Source organism: Hylobates moloch, unplaced genomic scaffold, assembly GCF_009828535.3.
Source record: "Hylobates moloch isolate HMO894 unplaced genomic scaffold, HMol_V3 SCAFFOLD_14, whole genome shotgun sequence".
Classification (NCBI taxonomy): Eukaryota; Metazoa; Chordata; class Mammalia; order Primates; family Hylobatidae; genus Hylobates; species Hylobates moloch.
This window is the reverse complement of record NW_026652289.1, coordinates 61,485,738-61,513,060: the sequence shown is the minus strand read 5'-3', so window position 1 is coordinate 61,513,060 and position 27,323 is coordinate 61,485,738. Positions and strand designations below refer to the sequence as shown.

General features: G+C 41.9%; 2 protein-coding genes across 12 annotated transcripts in view; one reads left to right on the top strand and one right to left on the bottom strand.

The window, feature by feature from the left end:
* The window catches only part of AAGAB (alpha and gamma adaptin binding protein), a 52,422-nt gene extending 35,783 nt beyond the window's left edge, over positions 1-16,639 (bottom strand). The window contains exon 1 of one of the 2 annotated variants that reach the window (XM_032175737.2): positions 16,537-16,639. In XM_032175737.2, coding sequence (XP_032031628.1) covers positions 16,537-16,609 — 73 coding nt within the window. In that variant the 5' untranslated portion in view covers positions 16,610-16,639. The other variant, XM_032175738.2, reaches the window with a different exon arrangement.
* A 124-nt stretch (positions 16,640-16,763) lies between these two features.
* Positions 16,764-27,323, top strand: part of IQCH (IQ motif containing H) — a 257,935-nt gene continuing 247,375 nt past the window's right edge. For 8 of the 10 annotated variants that reach the window (XR_009209572.1, XM_058427227.1, XM_058427229.1 and 5 more), the window contains exons 1-3: positions 16,845-16,941; positions 23,540-23,662; positions 25,410-25,504. Coding sequence is in view for 9 of the 10 variants with exons in the window: in XM_058427227.1 (XP_058283210.1) it covers positions 16,891-16,941; positions 23,540-23,662; positions 25,410-25,504 (269 nt within the window). In the remaining variant the exon portion in view is untranslated. Of the gene's footprint in view, positions 16,942-23,539; positions 23,663-25,409; positions 25,505-27,323 lie in introns of all 10 variants that reach the window. The other 2 variants (XM_032175729.1, XM_058427228.1) reach the window with 2 other exon arrangements.

The window sequence follows — 27,323 nt, the reverse complement described above, 5'->3', positions numbered from 1 at the left end:
GGCCCAAAAGGTCAACAGTGCCGAAGCTGAGATACCCTCATCTACAGCAAAGAAACCTTATGGAATTTACTGAGCTGTATTCATGAAACAAAATAAAAGTTCTGGAATGCAAAATTGGTTTTATTATTTCTCGAAGAGCTGAAACTAGTCATTACAGTCAGGCAACACAACCTCCTACCCCAGATAAAAATATCTTCCATTTATATCTAATAAAATCTATCTCTGATAAAGTCTATCTCAAGTGTCTTCTTTGATTATTAACCATAAAAATTATTGGCAATTAACCTTAGAAGCTTTGAAAATAATCTATGAATGGTAGATTTCTAGAAGAATTCATAAGCCTAAACAGGACAATTATGAGATAAAAATATTTTTCATATTCAAATAGTAATTTTTCATAAACAAATCAGCATGAAGTAATAAAATCTTATAAGAAATGTCAATGCTCAGGATGACATCTGCAGTAGATACTAATTTACTCTAAAAAAAGACAAACATGTTTGAGATGAATTTCCCCAAACAGAATAAGTTTAATGAATAATGAAGAACATTCATTCTGTAGCCCCTGTACTCAAGTATTGAAAATAAGCTTGATCTGTTAGAAAATATCAGAAAGCTAACAGATCCAATGTCCCAGCATCCAAAGGAGGGTAAAATCATTATTGGGCAACAGATGGTCAACGAATCATGGGAAACAAAAACACTAATAAGTAAGACATTATCGAAAGTAAAAATTGTGTTTCAAGACACCACCAAGAAAAACAAAACCCAAGCCACAGAATAGGAGAAAATGTTTGCAAATTATATATCAATAAGGGACTTGTAACCAGAATATATAAGAACTTTTTCATTAATAAGAAGAGCAGAAAACCAATTTAAAAGCAGGCAAAAAAGAGCCAGGCACGGTGGCTCACACCTGTAATCCCAGCACTTTGAGAGGCCAAAGTGGGCAGACTGCTTGAGTCCAGGAATGTGAGACAAGGCTGCCCAGCATGGCGAAACTGTCTCTACTAAAAATACAAAAAATTAGCTGGGTGTGGTGGCACACACCTGTAATGCCAGCTTCTTGGGAGGCTGAGGCACAAGAATTGCTTGAACCCCAGAGGTGGAGGGTGCAGTGAGCCGAGATCCCACCACTGCACTCCAGCCTGGGCAAGAGAGTGAGACTCTGTCTTAAAAAAATAAAATCGTTAAAAAAAAAAAAAGTGGGCAGAAAAGATTTGAATAGACATTTCACCAAAGAAGATATTAAAATGGACTATATGAACATGAAAAGATTCTCAACATCATGAGTTATTAAGGAAATGCAAATCGAAACCACAATGAGATACTACTTCACATCCACTAGAATGGCTGTAACAAAAAATACAGACAATAACAAGTATTGTTATTGTCCAAAGATACGGAGAAATTAGAATCCTCACTCATGGGAATATAAAATGGTGCAGCCACTCTGGAAGAAAACAGTTTGGCAGTTTCTTAAAATACCAAATATAAATTTACCATATGACCCAGCAATTCCACTCCCAGGCATCCACCCAAGAGAAATGAAAACAGATGTCCCATGAAAACTTGCACAAGAACGTTCATAACAGCATTATTCGCAATAGCCAAAAAGTGGAAACAATCCAAATGTCCATCAACTGATGAATGGATAAACAAAATGTGGTATATCCATACAATGGTATATGAAGTACATGCTACAATATAGACGAACTTCAAAAACATTATGCTATGTGAAAGAAGTCAGACACAAAAGACCACATATTATGATTCCATTTATATAAAACGTGCAGGAAAGGCAAATCTATAACGACAAAAAGTACATTAGTGGTTTCATAGAGCTGAGGAGTGACTGCAAATAGTCACAAAGTTCCTTCTGGGATGATGGAAATGTTCTACAATCAGATTGTAATGACGGTTGCACAAATCCATAAATGTATTAAAAAACACTGAATTACACAATTAACACAGGCAGATTGTATACTACTTATATTCCAAAAAGCTGCTAAAAACCACAGAAACTGGGAGATACTGATCCCATTACTAATAAGGTAGGTGACTGAAACACATAATATTTTAGGTACTTAGAACAATGGATGGCACGTGAACAAATCTGGTCAATATTCATGGAATGAAGTTAACTTGTTTAAAGTCAGATAGCTTAAAAAAGGATAGAATTCAGTGCTCAATCCACAGATTTTTTTTCCCCCACAGAAATCCTATACAACCCCAGGAAAATTCAGACAGAACAGCCACCCTGTTACATCAAGATCACAGTGTTGTTTATTATCAAATGATCAAACATTTTCCTGATCTGAGCAGGCTGGAGTTTGATCCAAATACAGTGACACTTTTTTTCCACTTCTGTGTCAAACCAGCCATCAGGTCTGTATGGAAAATTAAACTCTAAATAGGTTTTTGTTACTGAACTTAAAATATCATAAAGCCTCTTTAATAGTTTCACAACAGACTAGGTGCACTGGCTCACACCTGTAACCCCAGCACTTTGGGAGGCCAAGGTGAGCGGATCAGCTGAGCTCAGGAGTTCAAGACCAGCCTGAGCAACACGGCAAAATCCCTTCTCTACAAAAAATACAAATATTAGCCAGGTGTGGTGGCGTGAGCCTGTAGTCCCAGCTACTTGTGGTGGGGTCGGGGGGCTGAGGCAGGAGAATCACTGAGCCTGGGAGGCGAAGGCTGCAGTGAGCCAAGATCACACCAGTGCACTCCAGCCTGGGTGACAGAGCAAGATCCTGTCTCAAAAAAAAAAAAATGAAAAAACAGTTTCACAACTGTCCTGGTCCATTTTAATCTATGCCAATATTGATTCCTGAATAAGAATTATTAGAGACGTATTTGTGCTATCTGTGTGTACTGGTTCCAACATAAATACAATGTTATGTCCAAATTTAAAATAATTTTCATACCTTTGAGAGGTGAAGCCAGCTGGACTTCTTGGGTCGAGTGGGGACTAGCTAAAGGATTGTAAACACACCAATCAGCACTCTGTAAAAACACACCAATCAGCACTCTGTGCCTAGCTAAAGGATTGTAAATGTACCAATCAGCACTCTGTGAAAACGCACCAATCAGCACTCTGTGTCTAGCTAAAGGATTGTAAATGCACCAATCAGCACTCTGTAAAATGGACCAATCAGTGCTCTGTAAAATGGACCAATCAGCAGGAGATGGGTGGGGCCAAATAAGAGAATATAAAGCCGGCCACCCGAGCCAGCAGCGGCAACCCACTCAGGTCCCCTTCCATGCTGTGGAAGCTTTGTTCTTTCGCTCTTCACCATAAATCTTGCTGCTGCTCACTCTTTGGGTCCGCACTACCTATATGAGCTGTAACACTCACCATGAGGGTCTGTAGCTTTATTCCTGAAGTCAGTGAGACCACGAACCCTCCAGGAGGAACAAACAACTCTGGATGCACCTTTAAGAGCTGTAACACTCACTGTGAAGGTCTGCGGCTTCACTCCTGAAGTCAGCGAGACCACAAACCCACCAGAAAGAAGAAACTCCAGACACATCTGAACATCTGAGGAACAAACTCCGGACACACCATCTTTAAGAACTGTAACACTCACCACGAGGGTCTGTGGCTTCATTCTTGAAGGCAACGAGACCAAGAACCCACCAGAAGGAACCAATTCCAGACATATTTTGGCGACCATGAAGGGACTATCGCCAAGTGGTGAGTACCATCAGACCCCTTTCGCTTGTTATTCTGTCCTATTTTTCCCTAGAATTCAGGGGCTAAATACTGGGCACCTGTTGGCCAGTTAAAAGTGATTAACGCAGTTGCCAGACTAAAGACACGGGTGTCAGGCTTTCTGGGAAAGGGCTCTCTAATAACCCCAAACTCTTTGAAGTTGGGAGCGTTGGTTTGCCTGGAACCAGCTTCCACTTTTCCTGTACTTCTGGGCTGAGCCAAGGGTCAACAGAGACGAAAGCCATTCAGCTCTGGGGTCCCGACAACAAATTGGTTGACCCTGCAGCCACGAGCAGAACTCTCAAAGTTAAGTCGCCCAAGCAAGACTCACCCATCTATCCTATCTATCCTGACCCTTGCCTCCTGGGTCCTAATGCCTGTCAGACAAACTTTCTCTTGCCTCTCTTCTCTGAGGCTAGTCCCGCTTCTAAAAACTACTCCCTGCCTCTGGTGCTTTTCTAGTTTCTCCTATAAGAATGATTTCTAGTATAAACTCCAGGACTCTATTCCCTTCTTTAGGCACCAGGGCTCACCAATCAAAAAGACATTTTTTGCCCAAAGCCCCTATCGGGGGTGGGGGGACTATCTTATCTGGAATTTTAGGATCCCTCCTCAGACTAGCAGGCCTAACAAAATATATTCCTGAAGCTAGGATATGGGGAGCTCAGAAATGATATCCTTCCTATCCATATGATGAGAAGTAAGGACAAAAGGCATCACTCTTCCAACCCTGGAGATCCCTTCCCTCCCTCAGGGTATGGCCCTCCTGTTCATTTTTGGGGCACAACATTTTTATAGGACAGAGGTAAAGTCCCAACACTAACAGGAGAATGCTTAGGACTCTTAACAGGTTTTCGAGAATGTGTTGGTAAGGGCCACTAAATCTGACCTTCCTCGGTCCTCTTTGTGGTCTAGGAGGACAGGCAAGGGTGCAGGTTTTCGAGAATGTGTCAGTAAGGGCCACTAAATCTGACCTTCCCCGGTCCTCCTTGTGGTCTAGGAGGAAAACTAGTGTTTCTGCTGCAGTGTCGGTGAGCGCAACTATTCCCATCAGCAGGGTCCAGGGACGGTTGCGAGTTCTTGGGCGGGGGGGGGGGGGGGGGGGGAGGGGAACAAACTAAAACCACAGGCGGTTTTGTCTTTCAGATGGGAAACACTCACCTTTTAAATGCATCCTAAGCCATTGGGACCAATTTGACCCACAAATCCTGGAAAAGAGGCGGCTCATTTTCTTCTGCATTATGGCTTGGCCCCAATATTCTCTCTCTGATGGGGAAAAATGGCCACCTGAGGGAAGTATAAATTACAATACTATCCTGCAGCTTGACCTTTTCTGTAAGAGGGAAGGCAAATGGAGTGAAATACCTTATGTCCAAGCTTTTTTTTCATTGAAGAATATACAACTATGCAAAGCTTGCAATTTACATCCCACAGGAGGACCTCTCAGCTTACCCCCATATCCTAGCCTCCCTATAGCTCCCCTTCCTATTAATGATCAGCCTCCTCTAATCTCCCCGGCCCAGAAGGAAACAAGCAAAGAAATCTCCAAAGGACCACAAAAACCCCCGGGTTATCGGTTATGTCCCCTTCAAGCTGTAGGGGGAGGAGACTTTGGCCCAACCTGGGTACATGTCCCCTTCTCCCGCTCTGATTTAAAGCAGATCAAGGCAAACCTGGGGAAGTTTTCAGATGATCCTGCTAGGTACATAGATGTCCTACAGGGTCTAGGGCAAATCTTTGACCTCACTTGGAGAGATGTCATGCTATTAGATCAAACCCTGGCCTTTAATGAAAAGAATGTGGCTTTAGCTGCAGCCCGAGAGTTTGGAGATAACTGGCATCCTAGTCAAGTAAATGACAAAATGACAGCCAAAGAAAGAGACAAATTCTCTACCAGTCAGCAAGCTGTCCCAGTATGGATCCCCACTGGGACCTCAACTCAGATCATGGGGACTGGAGTCACAAACATCTGTTGACCTGTGTTCTAGAAGGACTAAGGAGAATTAGGATAAAGTCCATGAATTATTCAATGATGTCCACCATAACTCAGGGAAAGGAGAAGACCCTTCTGCCCTCCTCGAGAGGCTACAGGAGGCCTTAAGAAAATATACTCCCCTGTCACCTGACTCACTCACGGGTCAATCGATCCTAAAAGATAAGTTTATTACCCAATCAGTCGCAGATATCAGGAAAAAGCTCCAAAAGTGAGCCCTGGGCCCTGAACAAAATCTGGAGGCATTATTAAACCTCGCAACCTCGGTGTTCTATAATAGGGACCAAGAGGAACAGGCCCAAAAGGAAAAGCGAGATCAGAGAAAGGCCACAGCCTTAGTCATGGCCCTCAGACAAACAAACCTTGGTGGTTCAGAGAAGACAGAAAATGGAGCAGGCCAATCACCCGGTGGGGCTTGTTATCAGTGCGGTGTTCGAGGACACTTTAAAAAAGATTGTCCAATGAAGCTGCCCCCTCACCCATGTCCACTATGCCAAGGCAATCACTGGAAGGTACACTGCCCCAGAGGACAAAGGTTCTCTGGGCCAGAAGCCACCAACCAGATAATCCAACAACACAACTGAAGGTGCCTGGGGCAAGCACCAGCTCATATCATCACTCTCACTGAGCCCCAGGTACATTTAACCATTGACAGCCAGGAAATTGACTTTCTCATGGACACTAGCGTGGCCTTCTCAGTGTTAATCTCCTGTCCTAGACAACTGTCCTCAAGGTCCGTTATCATCGAATCCTGGGACAGCCTATAACCAGGTATTTCTCCCACCTCCTCAGTTGTAATTGGGAAACTTTGCTACAGATAGTAAGTATGCTTATCTAATCCTACATGCCCATGCTGCAATATGGAAAGAAAGGGAGCTACTAACTTTTGGGGGAACCCCCATTAAATATCACAAGGAAACCATGGAGTTATTGCACGCAGTGCAAAAACCCAAAGAGCTGGCAGTCTTACACTGCTGAAGCCATCAAAAGGGGAAGAAGAGGGGCAGAAGAGCAGCATAAGCGGCTGGTAGAGGCAGGGAAAGACCAGCAGAAAGGAAAGAGAGAAAAAGACAGAAAGTCAGAGAGAGAGGAAGAGAAGAGACAAAGAAGGAGTCAAAGAGAGAGACAGAGAGAGGAAGAGACAGAGGCAGAAAGTCAAAGAGAGAAGAGAGGAAGAGACAGACAAACGGAGTCAGAGAGAAAGAAAGAGACAAAGTCAAAGACAGAAGGAAAGAGAGAGACAGAAAGTCAGAGAAAGAGAGAGGAAGAAACAGAGACAAAGAGAAGGAGACAGAGAGAGGAAGAGACAGAGAGGCAGAAAGTCAAAGAGAGAAGGAAAGAGGAAGAGACAGAGACAAAGAATAAGTCAAAGAGAGAGAAAGAGAAAAGTAGTAAAGAAAAAAGTGTACCCTATTCCTTTAAAAGTCAGGGTAAATTTAAAACCTATAATTGATAATTCAAGATCTTCTCCATAACCCTATAACACTCCAATAAACAAGGGTGTAGCTCGAAAGCACTGAGGCCACTGACAACCCATAGCCTTCCTATCAAAAATCCTTAACCCAGCAGGTTTCCTAACAGGGGATCTAAAGCTTAATTAACTACTATACAAAGGTCCGACCAGACCTAGGAAGAACTCCCTGCAGGACAGGATAATAGATGGTTCCTCCAGGGCAATTAAGGGAAGAAGACACAATGGGTATTCAGTAAGTGATAAGGAAACTCTTGCAGAAGCAGAGTTAGGAAAATTGCCTAACAATTGGTCTGCTCAAACGTGTGCAAGCTGTTTGCATTGTTTGTACTCAGCCAAACCTTAAAGTACTTACAGTATCAGGAAGGAGCCATCCATACCAATTCTAAGTTAATATGGACTGAACGAGGTCTTATTAATAGCAAAGAATAATTGAAATCCCAAACTTACAAGGTTTTCAACAAAAGTAAAGTTTGCTAAAAGTTAACAATGTAACATGTATTATCCTACTACCATATACTCTCAAAGGATTTCTCAGACAGTTTGCAAGAAATAATGATACCTATCCTTAACAATCCCAAATAGACTCTTTGGCAGCAGTGACTCTCCAAAACCGCGAGGCCTAGACCTCCCCACTGCTGAGAAAGGAGAACTCTGCACCTTCTTGGGGAAGAGTGTTTTTTTACACTAACCAGTCAGGGATAGTACGAGATGCTGCCCAGCGTTTACAGAAAAAGGCTTCTGAAATCAGACGCCTTTCAAACTCTTATACTAACCTCTGGAGTAGGGCAACATGGCTTCTCCCCTTTCTAGGTCCCATGACAGCCATCTTGCTATTACTTGCCTTCGGGCCCTGTATTTTTAGCCTCCTTGTCAAATTTGTTTCCTCTAGGATTGAGGCCATCAAGCTACAGATGGTCTTACGAATGGAACCCTAAATGAGCTCAACTAACAACTTCTACCGAGGACCCCTGGACCAACCCGCTGGCCCTTTCGCTGGCCTAAAGAGTTCCCCTCTAGAGGACACTACAACTGCAGGGCCCCTTCTTCGCCCCTATCCAGCAGGAAGTAGCTAGAACAGTCATCGCCCAATTCCCAACAGCAGCTGGGGTGGCCTGTTTAGAGGGGGGATTGAGAGGTGAAGCCAGCTGGACTTCCTGAGTCGAGTGGGGACTAGCTAAAGGACTGTAAACACACCAATCAGCACTCTGTAAAAACACACCAATCAGCACTCTGTGCCTAGCTAAAGGATTGTAAATGCACCAATCAGCGCTCTGTAAAAACACACCAATCAGCACTCTGTGTCTAGCTAAAGGATTGTAAATGCACCAATCAGCACTCTGTAAAATGGACCAATCAGTAGGACGTGGGCGGGGCCAAATAAGGGAATAAAAGCTGGCCACCCAAGCCAGCAGCAGCAACCCACTCGGGTCCTCTTCCACGCTGTGGAAGCTTTGTTCTTTTGCTCTTCACAATAAATCTTGCTGCTGCTCACTCTTTGGGTCTGCACTACCTTTATGAGCTGTAACACTCACTGTGAGGGTCTGCAGCTTCATTCCTGAAGTCAGCAAGAACACGAACCCACTGGGAGGAACAAACAACTCCGGACGCGCCACCTTTAAGAGCTGTAACACTCACTGCGAAGGTCTGCAGCTTCACTCCTGAAGTCAGCGAGACAACGAACCCACCAGAAGGAAGAAACTCCAGACACTCACCACAAGGGTCGGCAGCTTCATTCTTGAAGTCAGTGAGACCAAGAACCCACCAGAAGGAACCAATTCCAGACACACCTTGACCTTATAAAAAATGATTTTTTATCAGATTGCATTATTTGTTGAGTGTCATTATTTGTTAAGGAATTATTGGGGCATATTCCTTAAGAGAAAAGGCAGTAAGTTGTTTAAACCAAATGACCACTGCATACTTTCTAGATTTTTACCTTTTGCCATACAAAAACAAAGCAGTTAAATGGTCCAGAAATAAAAGTCTGATTCTAAACATGCTCAGAGCCCTCCAGGACGATAAAATATTCTCTGTATCATAAGTGGTTTTGTACAATATGGGCTGATGTGTAATACTGTTCCACTGGTATTTCTCCTCCTACTCTCCACCACCCCCTCATTTATGGGTATGCCATTTAATGAAAGGACACCTTATAATCATTTCACACATCAACAGTATCTAAAAGACTAGTCTAAAACTTCATGTGAAAAGTCAAATTCTCTACTCCACAAGTAAGGAAACAAACTGCATACCAATAGAGTCATCTTCATTTATTATTTAACTTACCACACTTTATCTACTAAGGCTTCAACTACCATCAAAAAATAAACTAATTGTAAACTGATTTTGAGAGCCATAGTTTTCATTTTAATAGTGAAATCATCTACTGCAATTTCTCCTACTACTACCTGCACTCTGAATCCACACAGTCTAGTTGCTAAGTTGACCATATTTTACATGTATAGAACTGGAATTGAATCTTAGCTCCCCAGCTTTTGGAAATTGAACTTTGGGAAACCACAGCTTTACTGACCTTTAATTTCACATACACACATACTGGAATGTAATATGGACATGTTTTTTTTAAGTCCCTTTGGGTCTGGAGAAAGTATGAACATTTACACTTCTCTTCCTCTTTAGATTGAGGACAACCTCCCTCTTTTAATAAACACAAAAATCAATCCTTCTTTTAATGTTGGTTGAAAAAATATAAATATATTAAGTATCACAGCTAAAAACAATCTGTTCCCTCACCCCAGTCATCAGCTGAACTCACTGCCCTCATCTGACCATCTACTGAATCTCTCTGTGATGACAATTCTAGGCCCTTGTGGTACATCTTGCTGGCCCAATCTTCCATTCTTTGAAGAAAATAAAGACATGGAAATACACAATCCAATCAAAGGCAGAATCCTCTTACCACAACAAAATAAGTAACTTTGCTTAAGTAAAAATTACGTATTCCCAGAGTAAACCAAAGAGTGCACTCAAAATACCTCAAGAAGCTACAGAAAAACACACATTTGAAGACTCAAGCTTTTATCCCCGTTCTGTTGCTAGACAATGGTGTCAAAGCAGCACAATAGCCTCTACCTTTGAAATAACAATGTTCTCTTTAGTAAATTACTTCAAGATACTTTTGCAAGTATAGGAGTCTGACAGACCTAGAAACAAATTCCCAATCTTGCAGAAGAATGCATGTTTTCCACAGAAGCAATGTCAGGAATATGGCTGGCTTTCCTGTGTAACTCTCCAAGGCCTAGTTTACCCATTATATAATTGTGCTTTCTGGTTTTGCAGTTTCAGAAACCTGAGGACCGGAGGGTTATTTCTATGGGTAAATGCATCTGAATTTCAAACACAAAAGGTTAAATTTTCTACTCTGTAAGTCACCTACTGCAACCTTAAAATAAGGCTTGACTCCTAAGTTTTCAAAAACTAAAAGAGAAAAAAAATTAAGTCAAGTTAAGAAGCATTATATAAATCTTGCATAAAAATGAGTAACATAATAACCCAGAATTTTTCTTTTCTTTTTTTTTTTTTTTAAGACTGGGTCTCACTGTCGCCCAGGCTGGAGTGCAGTGGTGTGATCTGAGCTTACTACAACCTCTGCCTCCCAGGTTCAAGCAATCCTCCTGCCTCAGCCTCCGGAGTAGCTGGAAATACAGGTGCACACCACCACACCCAGCTAATTTTTGCATTTTTAGTAGAGATAGGGTTTCACTACGTTGGCCAGGCTGCTCTCTAACTCCTGACCTCAGGTGATCAGCCCCCCTCGGACTCCCAAAGTGCTGGGATTACAGGCGTGAGCCACCACGCTCAGCCAGTGACATAGAATTTTACATCTAGAAGAGATGTTAGAAATGATCTCAAATAACCCTTTATTTTTAATGTTAATCCTGTACGGTAAGAATCACCAATACATAACATCTCTGAGTTCACTCAATTGAGAAAATAAAAATCCAGACACTGTTAGACTACCTATCAGGTATGCATAATGCTCTTTTTAAATATGTATTTAATATAATACACATATTAAATAATGCTCCATTTATTGGTTTCGATGGCAACAATTTTTTTCCCTTCCATTCAGAATTAAGACTTCAATCATCCCAAATGGCAATGTGAGCATATTTTAAAACCGTTTAGGGGTTAATCTTCTCTCTCATTGCTTACTCCAGTGCCACCACCTTAAATTAAAATAGTTCTGACTGCTAAGGAATCTCAACACATTACATTCACACATTCCCATGCATACAAATCCTGAATTTGAACATATGCCCCAGCACCTGGGCAAGTCATTTAGTATTTCCAAAGCACAGTTTCTTCATCTGCAAAATGGACACAACCTACCTTCACAGGGATACAAAGACCAAACTAAATTATGTGAAAACATGTTTGGGAAGAGTACAGATATACATATAAATGCTTGCTATGATTACTGCTCTAAATTTCTGCATTTCACTAAAAGGAAGAATTTTGTTCCGATGTAGAAACTGAATGGACTACAGTTGCTGAGTTGGCATTACATACTTTAAAATCAAACAAGTTTCCAGGGACTTTTCTATCTAAAGTTCCTTCTAGGGAAGTAGAGTAAGATGTTAAAACTTACGTATCTTCATTTTAATATTTTCACAGGTGGAGCATACACTTTCTTTTTTTTTTTCTTGAGACTTTGAGGCAGGGTCCCACTGTCACCCAGGGTGGTGTGCAGTGGCATGATCTCAGCTCACTGCAACCTCTGCCTGCTGCGTTCAAGTGACCCTCCAGCCTCAGCCACCTGAGTAGCTAGGATTATAGGCATGTACCACCATGCCCAGCTAATTTTTGAATTTTTAGTAGAGATGGGGTTTCTCCATGTTGGTCAGGCTGGTTTTGAACTCCCGACCTCAAGTGATTTGCCTGCCTTGACCTCCCAAAGTGCTGGGATTACAAGCGTGAGCCACCATGCCTGGCCCATGGAGGATACACTTTCTACATTCCTCTCAAGGGCAGGAACAGTATCTTAAGCATTATTTTAGCTGCAGTAAGTGGAACAGAGACTGTCTCTGTGTTTAATAAATATTCATCAGAATATACTTTTCCAGAATAAAGTAAAACTTTTGTAAAATATATGTGAGGTGGAAAGAGCTCTGGCCGTGGAGTAGATATTTGCTCTCATATCGTGTATTACAAGTCCCTCAAGCATCCTGAGGCTTCATTTCCCTTTAAAAAATCTACCCTGTCACTGGGTGCGGTGGCTCACGCTTGTAATCGCAGCACTTTGGGAGGCTGAGGTGGGCAGATCACGAGGTCAGGAGATGGAGACCATCCTGGCTAACACGGTGAAACTCCATCTCTACTAAAAAATACAAAAAATTACCTGAGCTTGGTGGCGGGCGCCTGTAGTCCCAGCTACTCAGGAGGCTGAGGCAGGAGAATGGCGTGAACCCAGGAGGTGGAGCTTGCAGTGAGCCGAGATCTTGCCATTGCACTCCAGCCTGGGTGACAGAGCGAGACTCCATCTCAAAAATAAAATAAAATAAAATAAAATAAAATAAAATAAAATAAAATATAATAAAAAATCTACCCTGTCAGTAACGCCCCTTTTATTCGATGTCAGACATCCACCCAGAATACTGCAAATAAGGCCTTTGAGTGACAAAAAGAAAAAGTTTCTAATGAAGTCCATGCATGCACTTTACGCATAGTAGAAGCCTGCTGATTCTTTTTTTTTTTTTTTTTTTAGATGGAGTCTTGCTCTGTCGCCCAGGCTGGAGTGCAGTGGCGCAATCTCGGCTCACTGCAAGCTCTGCCTCCCGGGTTCACGCCATTCTCCTGCCTCAGCCTCTCCGAGTAGCTGGGACTACAGGCGCCCGCCACCACGCCCGGCTAATTTTTTGTATTTTTAGTAGAGACGGGGTTTCACCGTGGTCTCGATCTCCTGACCTCGTGATCCGCCCGCCTCGGCCTCCCAAAGTGCTGGGATTACAAGCATGAGCCACCGCACCCAGCCTACTGATTATTATTTTAAGTGTGTGTGTGTGTGTGTGTGTGTGTGTGTGTGTGTGTATTTGAGACAGGGTCTTGCTCTGTCACCTAGGCTGGAGGGCAGTAGCACCATCACAACTCACTGCAGCCTCGATCTCCCAGGCTCAAGCAATCCTCCCACCTCAGCCTCCCAAGGAGCTAGGACAACAGGCACATACCACTATGCCTGGCTAATTAACATTTTTATTTTTATTTTGTAGAGACTAGGTCTCCCTATGTTGCCCAGGCTGGTCTTGAACTCCTGTGCTCAAGTGACCCTCCAGCCCTGGCCTCCCAAAGTGTTGGAATTCCAAGCATGCACCACTGCATTTGGACTGTTTTAAGAATAATTCTAATAAGCTGTTATTTGGTTATATTTCCCACTGGTGGTTAAAAGCAAAAGATAGATCAGATGTCCAAGGAAAGAGAAATTGGAGAACCCTAAAGGTTTCTCTCGCTGATACATGAAGTAGAACCAAACTTTCCCAAAAAGGTAGATCCAATTCAATCCAAAACTATTCTATGGCCTAATATCACTGAACACTTGACAAAATATTATGTGGGCTCCATCTCTTACCTCAAAATTAGAGTCAACCTATGATTAATTTAATCCCAGCTTTAATTACAGTCAAAGAATGAATGCTCAGCAAATACTTCATTTTAACGCTATCCACTGCTACCCTATTCACAACCTTGGAAGAAATGATACGCCCTCTTTTATGGTTCACTTTTCCTTATTCAAGTAATCTGCTCACTAGCTGTTCTTCTTTTATTTTTTACTACATGACAGTAACGAGTTGCAATGGAAAGGTCATCTGATTTTAACCCAAATTGGAATTATCTAAGAGCATTTTACATAGAGATAAAATGGATTATTTTACACAATTAATTTTACCCCCAATAATGCTAATACACTTTACAGAAGTACAATGTTACTATTTGCTAACTACAGGTAATCAGCTACTTCAAGACAGTGACCATGTTTGCTGATTGGGATCGTTAAAGCACACAACAGAGCACCATAGCGTTTAGAATAATTAATATTCCTGAGATTGTCTTGAAAAGACTTTCATGTATCGCTAATAGGATTCCAAATGCATGTAAGTCTTTTGGAAAGTTAGTTACATCTTTAAGAATCTTGAGCAAATTCTGGCTTATTCACTAGATGGTTATATGTGAGAAACTAACTTTTGATAAATCTGAAGATAAGAACTGTGTATCTAAAAAATTTAAAAAAACAGAAATAATTGTGTATCAAATGTAATTACAATTATTTCTTTTTAAGAAATTGCAATGGAAAAAAAGACTGGAAAGAAATGTTAGCAGTATTTGTAGTTGGGTAATGAGACTATGGCTATTTTCTTTTCTCTGTATGCTAAATTTTACTTAGTAAGTATGCACTAGCTTTACAATGAAACAATTAAAGAAAAAAGAGGAAGGAAGGAAGAAAAAAAGGAAGAAAGGAGGGAAGGGAGGAAATGGGAAGGAGCACTGCTTAAAGTTAAGAAAATGGCCTAATTAGACCAGTTAGTTAACACTTAGTTAAATGCTATAATTAAGCTTTTACCCTAGCAAGGAACTTTCTAAGTGATCACAAATGATAACTAAGTCATATAATATCTGCACTGAAGGGACATCTTACCTAATTCTGTCATTTGACAGGTGTAGCAAAGAAATTATACAATGCTTTACAGTTTACAAAGTGTGTTCAAAATGTCACATCATCTGTCCTTCAAATACTCCTGAAATAGGCTCATATGCCCCATTTTAAGGATCAGGAAATTGAGGGTTAAAGAGATAGTAATCTGCCTTAATAATAATGTCTATGATTTATCAAATGTTTACTATGTGCCAGACTCTGGGTTAAGCACAATCCTGTGAAAATTATCCCTACTTTATAGATAGAAGGTGAAGGGGCCGGACGCGGTGGTGACTCACACCTGTAATCCCAGCACTTTGTGAGGCCAAGGCAGGCAGATCACTTGAGCCCAGGAGTTCCAGACCAGCCTGGGCAACATGGCCAAACCCCGTATGACGAGGAGAGGGGGGGCAATTAGCCGGGCATGGTGGCACCTGTAGTCCCAGATACTTGGGAGGCTGAGATGGGGGGATGGCTTGAGCCCAGGAGGCAGAGGTTGCAGTGAGCCGAGATAACGCCACTGCACTCCAGCCTGGGCAGCAGAGTGAGACCCTATCTCAAAACAAAAATTTAAAAAAAGGAGAGAAAAGAGAAAGTGAAGGGTAGCCACGCACAGTGGCTCACGCCTGTAATCTTAGCACTTTGGGAGGCCAAGACAGGAGGATCACTTGAAACCACGAGTTGGAGACCAGCCTGAGCAACATAGCAAGACCCTGGCTCTACAAAAAAATAAAAAAATTAGCCAAGGTTCGTGGTGTGAGCCTGTAGTCCCAGCTACTCGAGAGACTGAGGCAGGAGGATCGCTTGAGCCCAGGAGCTCGAGGCTGAAGTGAGCTATGATCGCATCACTGCACTCCAGCCCGGGCGACAGAGCAAGATCCCGTCTCTTTAAAAAAAAAGAAAGAAAGAAAAGAAGGAAGGAAGGAAGGAATGTAGGTAGGTTAGGTGACTTGCTCGAGATCATACAGCTAGGTCACTGCTCTGATTCTAAGCCATACACTTAAAACAGAAGTCTTGAGTTACCTATAATTCAACTTCACAGAGCCCTTTAGTAGAATTGGCTTATGATCCATCCCATGTTCTCTCTTTTAAGAGTTACTAAGTCTGACAGCCATTATGAGGGTCTATAAGCAAAAGCACTAGCCCAATCATACCCAAAAACTCATGTTGGCGGAGAGCCCATGCCTCAGAAGAAAGGGGTGAATAACTAGAGTGGAGGGGACAAAGCTAACAAGTCTTATAATGTACACATTAAGAAGCAGAATAAACTTCAGAGTAAATAAGCAGAATAAACTTCAGAATTCAGAGTAAACACTCTCTCCCGGAGCAGCAAGGATAGCAACATCACGGTATCAACAATTCCAGCACCTTACACTCCTGTAACCTAGCGCAATTTCCGGAGAGCCTTCAGGTTCATCTCAACGGATCCTCGCAAAAACCTGTGGGCTGGGCAGGGCAGAGCGGGAAATCACTCTCACTTTACACAGGAAGCCGAAAGGAACGCAGAAGAAGGCCGGGTGGGCAGAAAAGCACGAGATTAAGAGCTAGGGGCAGCCACCTGGGGAGACTGGGCGCCTCCACTGACTGGAGGAAGAACGCAGGGCCCGCGGCGGGGACAAGGCCCAGAGAGGCCGTGGTGCTGGGTCCGTCGCCCGCCGAGGCTCAGGAGCCTTTGAGGTCGGCCCAGGCGCCTATCTACTCACGTTGGACCAGCTGGTCTCCAGAGAAGGCGGAGGAGCAGCTGGTGACCAACGCACAAGGTATGCCAGCAGCCATAGCTGCGTTCGCGAGCCGGTTCCGTCAGGCAGCCGCTTCCGCCTTGGGCTGCACCACGGCCGCCGGCGCGAGGGGGAGACAGGCGGGGGAGGGCGTTCTCGGAATGATCAGGCTGGCCTGACCCCGCCCCTAGACCCCCTTCCGCTCCCAGCGTGGAACAGGCCAGGCCGCGCGCGGTGTTGCCATGGGGACGAGCTGACCCGGCTGAAGGTTTCCGTGCTTGGAAACCGCGCTACCGCGGAGGTAGCCGTTCCCTGAGGTAGCCGTTACCTGACCTAGCCATGGCACAGAGCACTGAAAACCACGACCCTGTCGGAGCCATCTTAATCCAGGTGGGAAACGGGTTTACCCCGGCCCTGCCCAGCCGCGCCACTTCCGAGCGAGGTCCCGCGCGCCGATTCACCGACGCTCACCCATTTGGTGCGCCGCCCCTAGACTGCCTTCAACACGCGAGAGGCTCCCAAAAATGCCCACCCAGACCTTCCCTCACGGCCCGGCACACTCCCGGTGACTTACCCTGTAGGTTACGCCCCAGAAGCACGACTTTCTGCCTCTGGGAAAACTCTAAAACCGTTACCCGGAGCCTTTACTTCAGAAAAATTCACCTCACGCTGAGGCATTTTTAAATGTTACATTCTGAAAAATTTGAACCCATAACGTCGGGAGTGGAGGAAAGACAAATGGGACACTCTAAGAGTTGATAAGAAATTTGGCGACAAATTGAAATATGTGAATTGCTTTTCTTAAACACCCCAGTTTTTTAGATCTAAATGTTCCTCGTTGGAGAATACACAGAAAAATCAAGATAACTTGGAATGAAAAAATGTGACATTTAAAAACTTAGTGAAAGACCTTTTTAATTTGAGAGGGGAAATGTCAAGAAAGTCTTGTCCAATACAGCTCAATTTGTAACAGTTGCTCTCAGATGTTTCTGAAATGATTGTGGCATTTTGTTTTCACATTTATATGAGGTAGCTTTAAGATATTTCCGGCCGGGCGCGGTGGCTCACGCTTGTAATCCCAGCACTTTGGGAGGCCGAGGCGGGCGGATCACGAGGTCAGGAGATCGAGACCACGGTGAAACCCCGTCTCTACTAAAAAATACAAAAAATTAGCCGGGCGTGGTGGCGGGCGCCTGTAGTCCCAGCTACTCGGAGAGGCTGAGGCAGGAGAATGGCGTGAACCCGGGAGGCGGAGCTTGCAGTGAGCCGAGATTGCGCCACTGCACTCCAGCCTGGGTGACAGAGCGAGACTCCGTCTCAAAAAAAAAAAAAAAGATATTTCCACATATATCATGGGTTTTAACTATCACATATATAATAGCTGCATTTGACTAAGTCTTGAAGTCATTTGTTTAAGGTCACTCTATCAGGACTGTCACTCAGTTGGTCTGAAGTGGGTCTTACTCGTCAAAGGGATCTAATTTTTCTGGCAGAATTTTGATCTCTCACCTCCCATCTAGGAGAGACTTCCCTAAATGTACCTTTTCCCAAATACAAGCCCCTGAACTCACCAATTTCATAGACTTCCCCATTAAGAATCATACCTAAATCTTACCTGATCTTTTCTCACCCTCACTTTCACCATCACGCAGCAATGAGTTTAGCCAAACTGCGAAGTCTGAGGGAACAGTCCCCGAAAAACTGCCCTAACTTCAACACTCACTACCTGCAAGTTCAGGGGTCCCCAGAACCACCTCACTTCAGACCAGCTGGGTATAAACTTAGGGGCCCCATCACCACCCTCACATTCAATGATTCACTAGAACTATTCGCAGAGCTCAGGGAAGTGCTGTGCTCACACCTCCAGTTTTATTACAGTGAAAGCATACAAATTAATCAGCCAAGGGAAGAGATGCGTAGGACAGAGTCTAGGAGGTGTCCAAACACAGAGCTTTTGGTCATCTTATCCCTGTGGAGTCATGGACGTCATTACCTGCATTACTTCCTCCCAGCCACAGTATGTGACAATATGCATAGAATATTGCAACTAGAGAAGCTTATCTGAGGCTTTGATGTCCAGAGTTTTTACTGGGGTTCAAGCTCACACTGCCCTTGTGGTTGACCATTAATCTCCAGCCCCTTCTGAATACTTTTAGTCTCCCACTGCTCCAGAGGTCTGAGCTGATAACAGTGTGGATCAAAACACCCATTATAAATCATGTTATTAGACTGTCTGGTGGCCAAAGCCCACAGACAAAGACACTTCTATCAGGCAGGACATCCCAGGGGCCTAGAGATCACCTCCCAATAGCCAGGGGCAAAGACTGGACCCCTCTTTGAGTAAGGTTAATTCTTTGCTACACATACCCCCTCTTTTTATAGATTCCAAATAATTAGAACAATAATGGAGACTCTTACCTAGGATACAACATTATAGTAATAGATAACCGTTGATACTGACTTGTGAGATGGGTTAGAAGAGCTAATAGTCATATCCATGTTGATCTGCACCCCTACTTGTTTAAAAGGATTCCTGTGGACATATCAAGTAAAGGGCTGTGTAGAGGAAGAGAGCCTAACTGTCAACCAGATTATTAACACTGATTCCTGTATAGTATAAAATTCTATTCTCTACATGTAGAATATGTATAGTGAGGAAATTTGGAAGACTTTCCCTACTTTTTCAATGAATCCTGAGAATTTGTGAGTATGTGGCACCACCCAAATGTGCCAACGTGGATTCCACTTCTACTTGGGGCTATGATTTATTTCCCTCAGACAGGCTGCCAATAATTAGTATGCCTAGTGGAAAGCACTTGGTAGGGAGTCAGAATACTGAGATCTGACCATGGCTTTGACAGTCTCACAAGTAGTGACTTTGAGCTAGTCACTTCACCTCTCTGGACCTCACTTTCCTCTTCCATAGGACATATAGTTTGGATTAGGTTCACTTCTGACTCTAAATTGTCCCAATTTCCCTAAGCTACATCATTTACTGTAAAAGTAAACTTCCTTTGCTTTTAGCCTAGGCAATCAAATTTTTTCTGGCAAGTCAGTGAGTGAGTGAGTGTGTGTGTGCAATAGACTGTAAAGCAGAGGTACTTTAAATTTCTACTTGTTTCACCCTAATATGGTCAGTTAGGTCTGTGTATCAGTCAGATATATTAAACAGCTTTTTAGACCAGTGGTTCTCAAAGGTGTTGTAGGTATTTTTTAGTTCCAGTTTACAGAAGACACTTAAGTACAAAGAAGTAAAGCATCTTGCCCATTGTAATACATCCAGTATGTATTGACCCTTAAATAGGCTATGGCATGTTCATGAAGTAATCTTGGAGAAGTGTGGTAGCGACTCTGGGAAGTTTCCAATTATGCTTTGTAAATCTTAGAAGCTTTGTTTTTGTGCTTCATTAAAATGTGGTATATTCTTAATATATCTTTATAAATGCTTGCTTCACCCAAATATTAAACATGTTTGTGTAACAAATATTACCTGATCTTATGATTCAAAATTAGCTTTTTAATTAAAATCCAACAATTGTGTGTTAACACTGATCTTGGAAATATGGGAGCTCAATTGACAGTTTGCTATTTTCATTCTGAGTCTGTCTGATTTGTCGGGTGCATACAATATAAAAATGAATGAAGTTGGACAGGTGTGATGGCTCATGCCTGTAATCCCAGCACTTTGGGAAGCCGAGGTGGGTGAATCACTTGAGGTCAGGAATTCAAGACCAGCCTGGCCAACATGGCAAAACCCCGTCTCTACTAAAAAATACAAAAATTAGCTAGGCGTGGTAGCAGGCACCTGTAATCCCAGCTACTTGGGAGGCTGAGGCAAGGAGAATTACTTGAACCTGAGAGATGGAGGATGCAGTGAGCCGAGATTGCACCACCACACTCCAACACAGCAAGCAACACAGCGAGACTCTGTGTCAAAAAAAAAAAAAAAAAAAAAGGCCAAGCGCGGTGGCTCATGCCTGTAATCCCAGCACTTTGGGAGGCCGAGGCGGGAGGATCACCTGAGGTCAGGAATTCGTAGACCAGCCTGGCCAACATGGTGAAACCCCGTCTCTACTAAAAATACAAAAATTAGCCGAGCATGGTGGCAGGCTCTTATAATCCCAGCTACTCAGGAGACTGAGGCAGGAGAATCACTTGAACCCGGGAGGTGGAGATTGCAGTGAGCCAAGATCACGCCATTGCACTCCAGCCTGGGGGACAAGAGTGAGACTTCATCTCAAAAAAAAAAAGAATGAAGTTAAAGATAATTGGGATGATGAGAATGACTCAGCCAAACTCTAGCAGAGATGAAGAAAATGGAATTTTATATTGCTTTTGACAATATAGAGTCTGGTTTCATGGCTCTTGTAAAGTCTAGAGCACATCTTTGCTGCATTAAATCTTTCAAGGGCTTCTCATTAAGTAGCTCTGTCCCCAAATTGTCAAAATAATAATCTTTCTCCAAGTAGAAAATTTATGGAAAACAAGGTGTTTGATGATCACAGAGATGATGGATGATATGTAAAATTTCAATATGGTAGATTGGATCTATTTGAAGAAAGAACAGAGATTTAGAACTCAACCTCTTTTTCTACCCAAGTCTGGTGTAACTTTTTCTATAGTACTTGTCTCTATTGCAATTATACAAACAGATGAGTGGTTGTTAAGAGGGGAGGAGAAAATATCTAGCAAGAAAAGGAAAAACTCTTGAGAAAGATTAGGGAGCAAGTTATTCAATTAACATTTACGTAAATTCAATGAACATTTACAGAGTATTAGTTATAGTGTAGGAGTTTCACTAGGTTTTACAATTCAGAAGAGGAGAATTAACATTTGTTCAGTGCCCTCCTATGTGCTTAACACTATACAAAGTACTTACATTTTTACTCATTTTATTCTTGCCACTGTTCTGACATAGCTATTATTATTCCCATTTTACAGATGAGAACACTAAGCCTCTAAGAGGCTAAGTAACTTTCCCAAGTTTGGTTTAGTAAAGAAGGAAGCAGGATTCCAGTTCATATCTGTCAGCACCAAAGCCTATATTGATTCATTTTCATACATATTACCTCATTTTCATTCAACAGTTTTAAGTAGGGTAATTCTTTTTTATCCTGGACAAAGAAATCAGAAATTCAGAAAATTTGGATGTATATGGAAATATGTGACTAATAAGTGATAGAGCTAGAAATTATATTTAGCTGCCTTTTATTGAGTTCTTGCTATGTACCAAGCCTATTACATACTATCTCACAGCACTATGATGAAGTATCATTGTCCACACAAGGCAGATGAAAAAAAAACAAACCTTTGGTACAGTTTTTACTCTCTCCACTAGTTGATAGATATAATTACAGAAAGATACATGGAGCTACAGACACTAGAAGAGGGAAAGTCAGCACATTCAAAGGGGGAACCAAAAAATGCAGGCCTAGAAAGGGCCGTGCCCTTGAACTGCCTCTCTGTACTTTCCAAGTGTCTTCAGACAATAGATGGCAAATCAGCTTGCAGCAGTAATTTGGACAAAACAATAAAAAGAAGTACATCTTTATCCTTAGTGCTTACAAGCAAGCAGTAGATGTGTTCAGATTTCAATCTGTGAGCTCTGAAGGCCTTACATGACAATTTGTGAAGAGTACAAATGACCAGATGTGTCTGCCAGACTGTGATGCCCATCAGTGAAAAGATGTAAATTCTGGTCTTTTGAATACTTGGCTCCATGGGAACATTTGAGATTAATCAATAACACAGGCTGGATCAGTGTTGAGTCCAGTTATACTAACAGAGAAAAAGTAACTTCTTCAAAATGCCTCTAACAACCCAATTTGCAGATTGTTATTGGTGTGACTATTGCTGAAACAGGTGTTGGGTTCATAAATTTGCATAACAAAATGTTTTTCTTGTGGCAGCAGCCCATACAATAATTGGTGCCATCTGTATTTATCTGAAGTTTGGTTTCTAATATGAATGGAGAGAATCTTGTGCTTTCAAATTTCATAGGGCCCATTTTATTCTGAGGGTGCCTGATGTTGGAGAGATGTTCATCATTTCCAAGGAAAATACAAATTGAAGGAAAAATGTTAAAGTAATAACATATCTTCCTTTTTCTTCAGGGATTATTTTCATTTCTCACTACATAAAACAAAATCAAGGTCACAACACCTACCAAACTACTTCTTCAGAGCAGTAAGTGGGGAAGACCCAGCCTGGGATGGAAAACCAACAGGCACTGACAACACATTTACAATAGTCTTTTGAAAGACATTGCTTCTGCTACAACTTCGTTGCTGGAAGTTTTTTGTTTTCTTTCCTCTTAACCAATTTGTAGAAACTGGAGTCTGGCACAAACCTCTTATCATCTCTGACTGAACTCTTTTACCACTTAAAAAAGTAGAAACCATTTGAGTTTCAGTGTTATCTTAAATCTATTTCTCATGGGAGAAGGAAAAACAGAAATAATATGAAAGCATAATTTTTCACAATCTGAGAGACAATAATAGAGCATTCTCAATAAAGAATGCCTTAGAACCAGGCCAGGCGTGGTGGCTCATGCCTGTAATCCCAGCACTTTGGGAGGCTGAGGTGGGCAGATCATGAGGACAGTAGTTTGAGACCAGCCTGACCAACATGGTGAAAGCCCGTCTCTACTAAAAATACAAAAATTAGCCGGGTGTGGTGGCACACACCTGTAATCCCAGCTACTCAGGAGGCTGAGGCAGGAGAATCACTTGAACCTGGGAGGCAGAGGTTGCAGTGAGCCTAGATCACACCATTGCACTCCAGCCTGAGCAAGTGAAATTCCATCTCAAAAAAAAAAAAAAAAAAAAAAATACCTTACAACCATAAAAGTGGTCCTTTTCAATGAATACCATAAAATCAGCTTTGTGTCTCTACCAATTCAAGTACATTGCAAACCTTTAAGATAACTAACTGCTATAGGTGGACTATGTGTGGATTATTTCAATATTTTTCATTTTTATACCTATAGATCCATGAAGACCTTTATCAGTTAAAGGAGAAATTAACAAAATTCTCACCTGAGGAAAAAGGAGAGACTCTAGACATTCAGAGTCTTGAAACAGCAATCAAAAGAACTGAAATGGGGTTAAGAGTAAGTAGAGCTTTAGATATTAAATAAAATACTGGAAGGAGACAAAGCATCCTCTAGAAGAAAGGAATTGCAGTTCTCATAGAGTCCTGCATAATTCTGTAACAAAGCTGAATTTAGAGCAGTCGTCAGCATTCTTGTTTTGTTATTTGTTCTCATGATAATTATTAACTGATTTATTTATATTCTGTCATATTTCACAAAGAATTTAAGTAGGTTAAATGTAAGATGATGCAGTGACAACTCCTAAATTTGGTTTTATAAAAATAACTTGGAGTATGAAAAATAATTACTATTATTTGATCTTAGCCAAAAGGCCAAGAAGCAATGAAAAATAATTACTGTCAATCCAACAATATGCCTGACCACTATATTGCAGATTTTCTGGGATTTACTGAGATTCTAAAAGAGAAGAGTTGGCTGGGCACAGTGGTGCAGGGCTGTAATCCAAGCACTCTGGGAGGCCAAGGCAGGCAGATCACTTGAGCCCAGGAGTTTGAGATCAGCCTGGGCAACATGGCGAAACCCTGTCTCTACAAAAAATTTTTTAAAAAATTAGCCAGGCATGGTGGCACACACCTGTAGTCCCAGCTACTCAGGAGGCTGAGGTGGGAGGATCACTTGAGCCCAGGAAGTTGAGGCTGCAGTAAGCCTTGATTGCCCCACTGTGTTTCACCTGGGCTACAGAGTGAGACTCTGTCTCAAAAAAAAAAAAAAGTATATAAAAAATAAGAGTTGGCTTTCCCCAATAGCCTAAATATTTTAAGCTATTTGTTTTTGTAATGTTATAATCAAGTGGGTAAAACTAAAGAAATATACCAATATTGGGCTAGAGAAGTAAAGTAGATAGGAACTTCATCATTACAAACAGATCTAAGGTCAGGGGAGAATCCAGTCTTCGGACCAGGATAATATTCATTTATGAAACAAGCTAATGGGGTCCATCTTCCATCCATCTTCACCTTCTAGACCTCTTATTTTCAGTGTCTCTGCTCTTGATTCAGACTTTTAATCTACTATGTTATCTGCTTCATCACTCAGCTCCCAAGGCTGTGAGAAATGTGGTATATTTTGTAGCACATCATTGTCATATTACCTGATGGTGAGAGGGATGGACCCAGCTGGAGTCTTTGAGTTGGCTCATTTAAATAATGTTACCTAAAGACCAAATGCTTTCTTTGGATGCTTGCTCTAAGTCCCTGTAAAAAAAAGACATTACTCAATGTCTGTATTGCCTAGTAGATTTACCTGGCTAAAAATGCGCTGACTATTGTGCACAATTTTATTCGTAAAGGGTGCCATACAGGCTGGGCAATATAGGGAAACCCTGTCTCTTTACAAAAAATAAAAAAATTAGCCAGGCATGGTGGCATGTGCCTGTGGTCCCAGCTGCTCAAGAGGCTGAGGTGGAAGGATTGCTTAAGCCTTGGAGGTTGAGGCTGCAGTGAGCCATTATCACACCACTGCCCTCCAGCCTGGGCAACAGAGCAAGACCCTGTCTAAAAAAAAAGGAAAAAAAAAGAGTGTACCACAGGTCACTCAAGCATTGAGTCTCAGTTTATTATGCTTTCTGGGATGGTTGAAGTAATTTGGCCTTGAGATGCCTAATGATACGTTAGGCATGTAATAATATATAGCATGTTGTGCTTTTGGCTTAATTACAGGATTCAGAGTGTTAACCTAATGAAGTAAATTAGCTGAGTATCTTAAGTCCACAATAATTGCCTAAACTTTGACATTTCTGTAACAGATTCACATTGAGAAGTATTTAAATGTTGTAAACCAGAATGTATTAACGACTTCTGTTAATGATGAGAGCTTATATACTCCCCAGGCTTCCAAATGGTAAGTAAAACAGCCATTTAGAGCCCAAAGTAAATAAAATTGAGAAATAACTTTTCTCACTCAAGTGAGATGACTATAAAATATAGGCAATGTTTTCTTGGCTTTGTTAACATCCTTTCTATTAATTCTAGTAGAGGTTTTGCATAAGAAGTTAATGGTAGATCAAGTACAGTGAACATTGTTCAGGTGAGGGATACATTAAAACCAAGACTACATCATTAACAGTATATACATGGAACAGAATTGTACCCCTCAAGTTTATGCAGATTTAAAAAAAAAATGGTAGAATTTGGACTTCAATGAAGTGATTATAGATTATTTCTATTGAGTTCTAATGCTTGACACCATAACAATTATTTCAGTGTCCTGGGTTTTGCTGTTACTCTTTGTTGTTGTTATTTTATAGTGAAAGGTATCTAAAATTTAACTTTGAAAGGAAACATTTTAATGCAAATCAGTTTTCACACTATTTAGATCACCTGGTACTTTACGGTTTTTAGAATGTCTTATGTGCTTGATTATACAGATAATTTTGGTATCCAGGGTAAACAAAACAAAAATAAAATGCTTGAAATATCTATTATATGCATCCTAAGAGATGATTTATTAAAATTAGAATTGAGTTAAAAATAAGTGACCTTGCCTTATCTTTGGACTTTTTACACACAGGCCTCCTGAATTTGAATGAGTGTAGATTAAACTTTTGTACTAAACTTAAAAATCCTGTAGCCCTTATTTGTGTTTTATATATGCACCCAGCATAAATGAAAAATATTAGGCAGTGAAGTAAAGTTTCATAAACAGTGCACAAGAAGTCAAGGAAAGCTGTAGACATAGCCAAGTCAGTACTGGGAGCAGAGATTTGGATGTACATTGGACCTGTCTCCCTTTCCCTACATGAAGGCAGTGCCACAGGCATCCATCATCCTTTGGTAGAGGCAGCCCTTTCCTGGTCTCCCTATTGTTACCTGGACCTCCTTGCAGACATAAACATCTGTCATCTTTGTATTCAACACAGTTTCATCCCTACTGCCTGCAAGGCACTTGTATTAGTTATCTATTGTGTAAGAAATCACTCATGTAGTGGTTTAGAACAACAAATACTTACAGTTTTTATGGGTCAGGAATCTGGGCACAGGTGAGCTAAGTGCCTCTGGCTCAGGGTCTCTCACAGGCTGCAATGTAAGTATTGACTGGGGCAATCTCATCTGAAAACTTGACAATGGGTGGAAGGACAGGGAAAGATCTGCTTCCAAGCTGACTCATAGTTACTGGCAGGCGTTTGTTCCTCACTATGTGGATCTCTCTTAAGCTGCCTGAGTATTTCTACAGTATGGCAGCTGGTGACCCAAAAGAGATCCAGAGAGTGGAAAAGAGTGCACTAAATGGAAGCCACCGTCATTTTGTAACCTAATTTCAGAACTGGTGTCACGTCTACTCTGTTCTGTTGTTAGAAGTGATCCAGTAGGTTTAGCCCACATTCAAAGAGAAGGGATTATACAAGGGCATGAATACCAGGCAGTGGGGATCATTGGGGGCCATCTAGGAGGCCAAATACCACTGTACTCCTCTATTTATCTTCATGATCCAGCTATGCTTGCGCGCTCTCTCTCTGTCTCTCCCTCCTCCTTCTCTCCCTTTCTCTTTCACTCTCCTACCATATGTGTATATATATACAAGAGAGCCTACCAAGGCAAAGTTCAGTGCCTGTATAGTTGGCAGCCAAGAGGCCTATAGCAGATGGAGAAGGTGTGTCATCAAAGGATCAAGCATACAAGCAGCAAGTAAGAAAACCTCAGAATGGAAGGGGTGGGGAAAA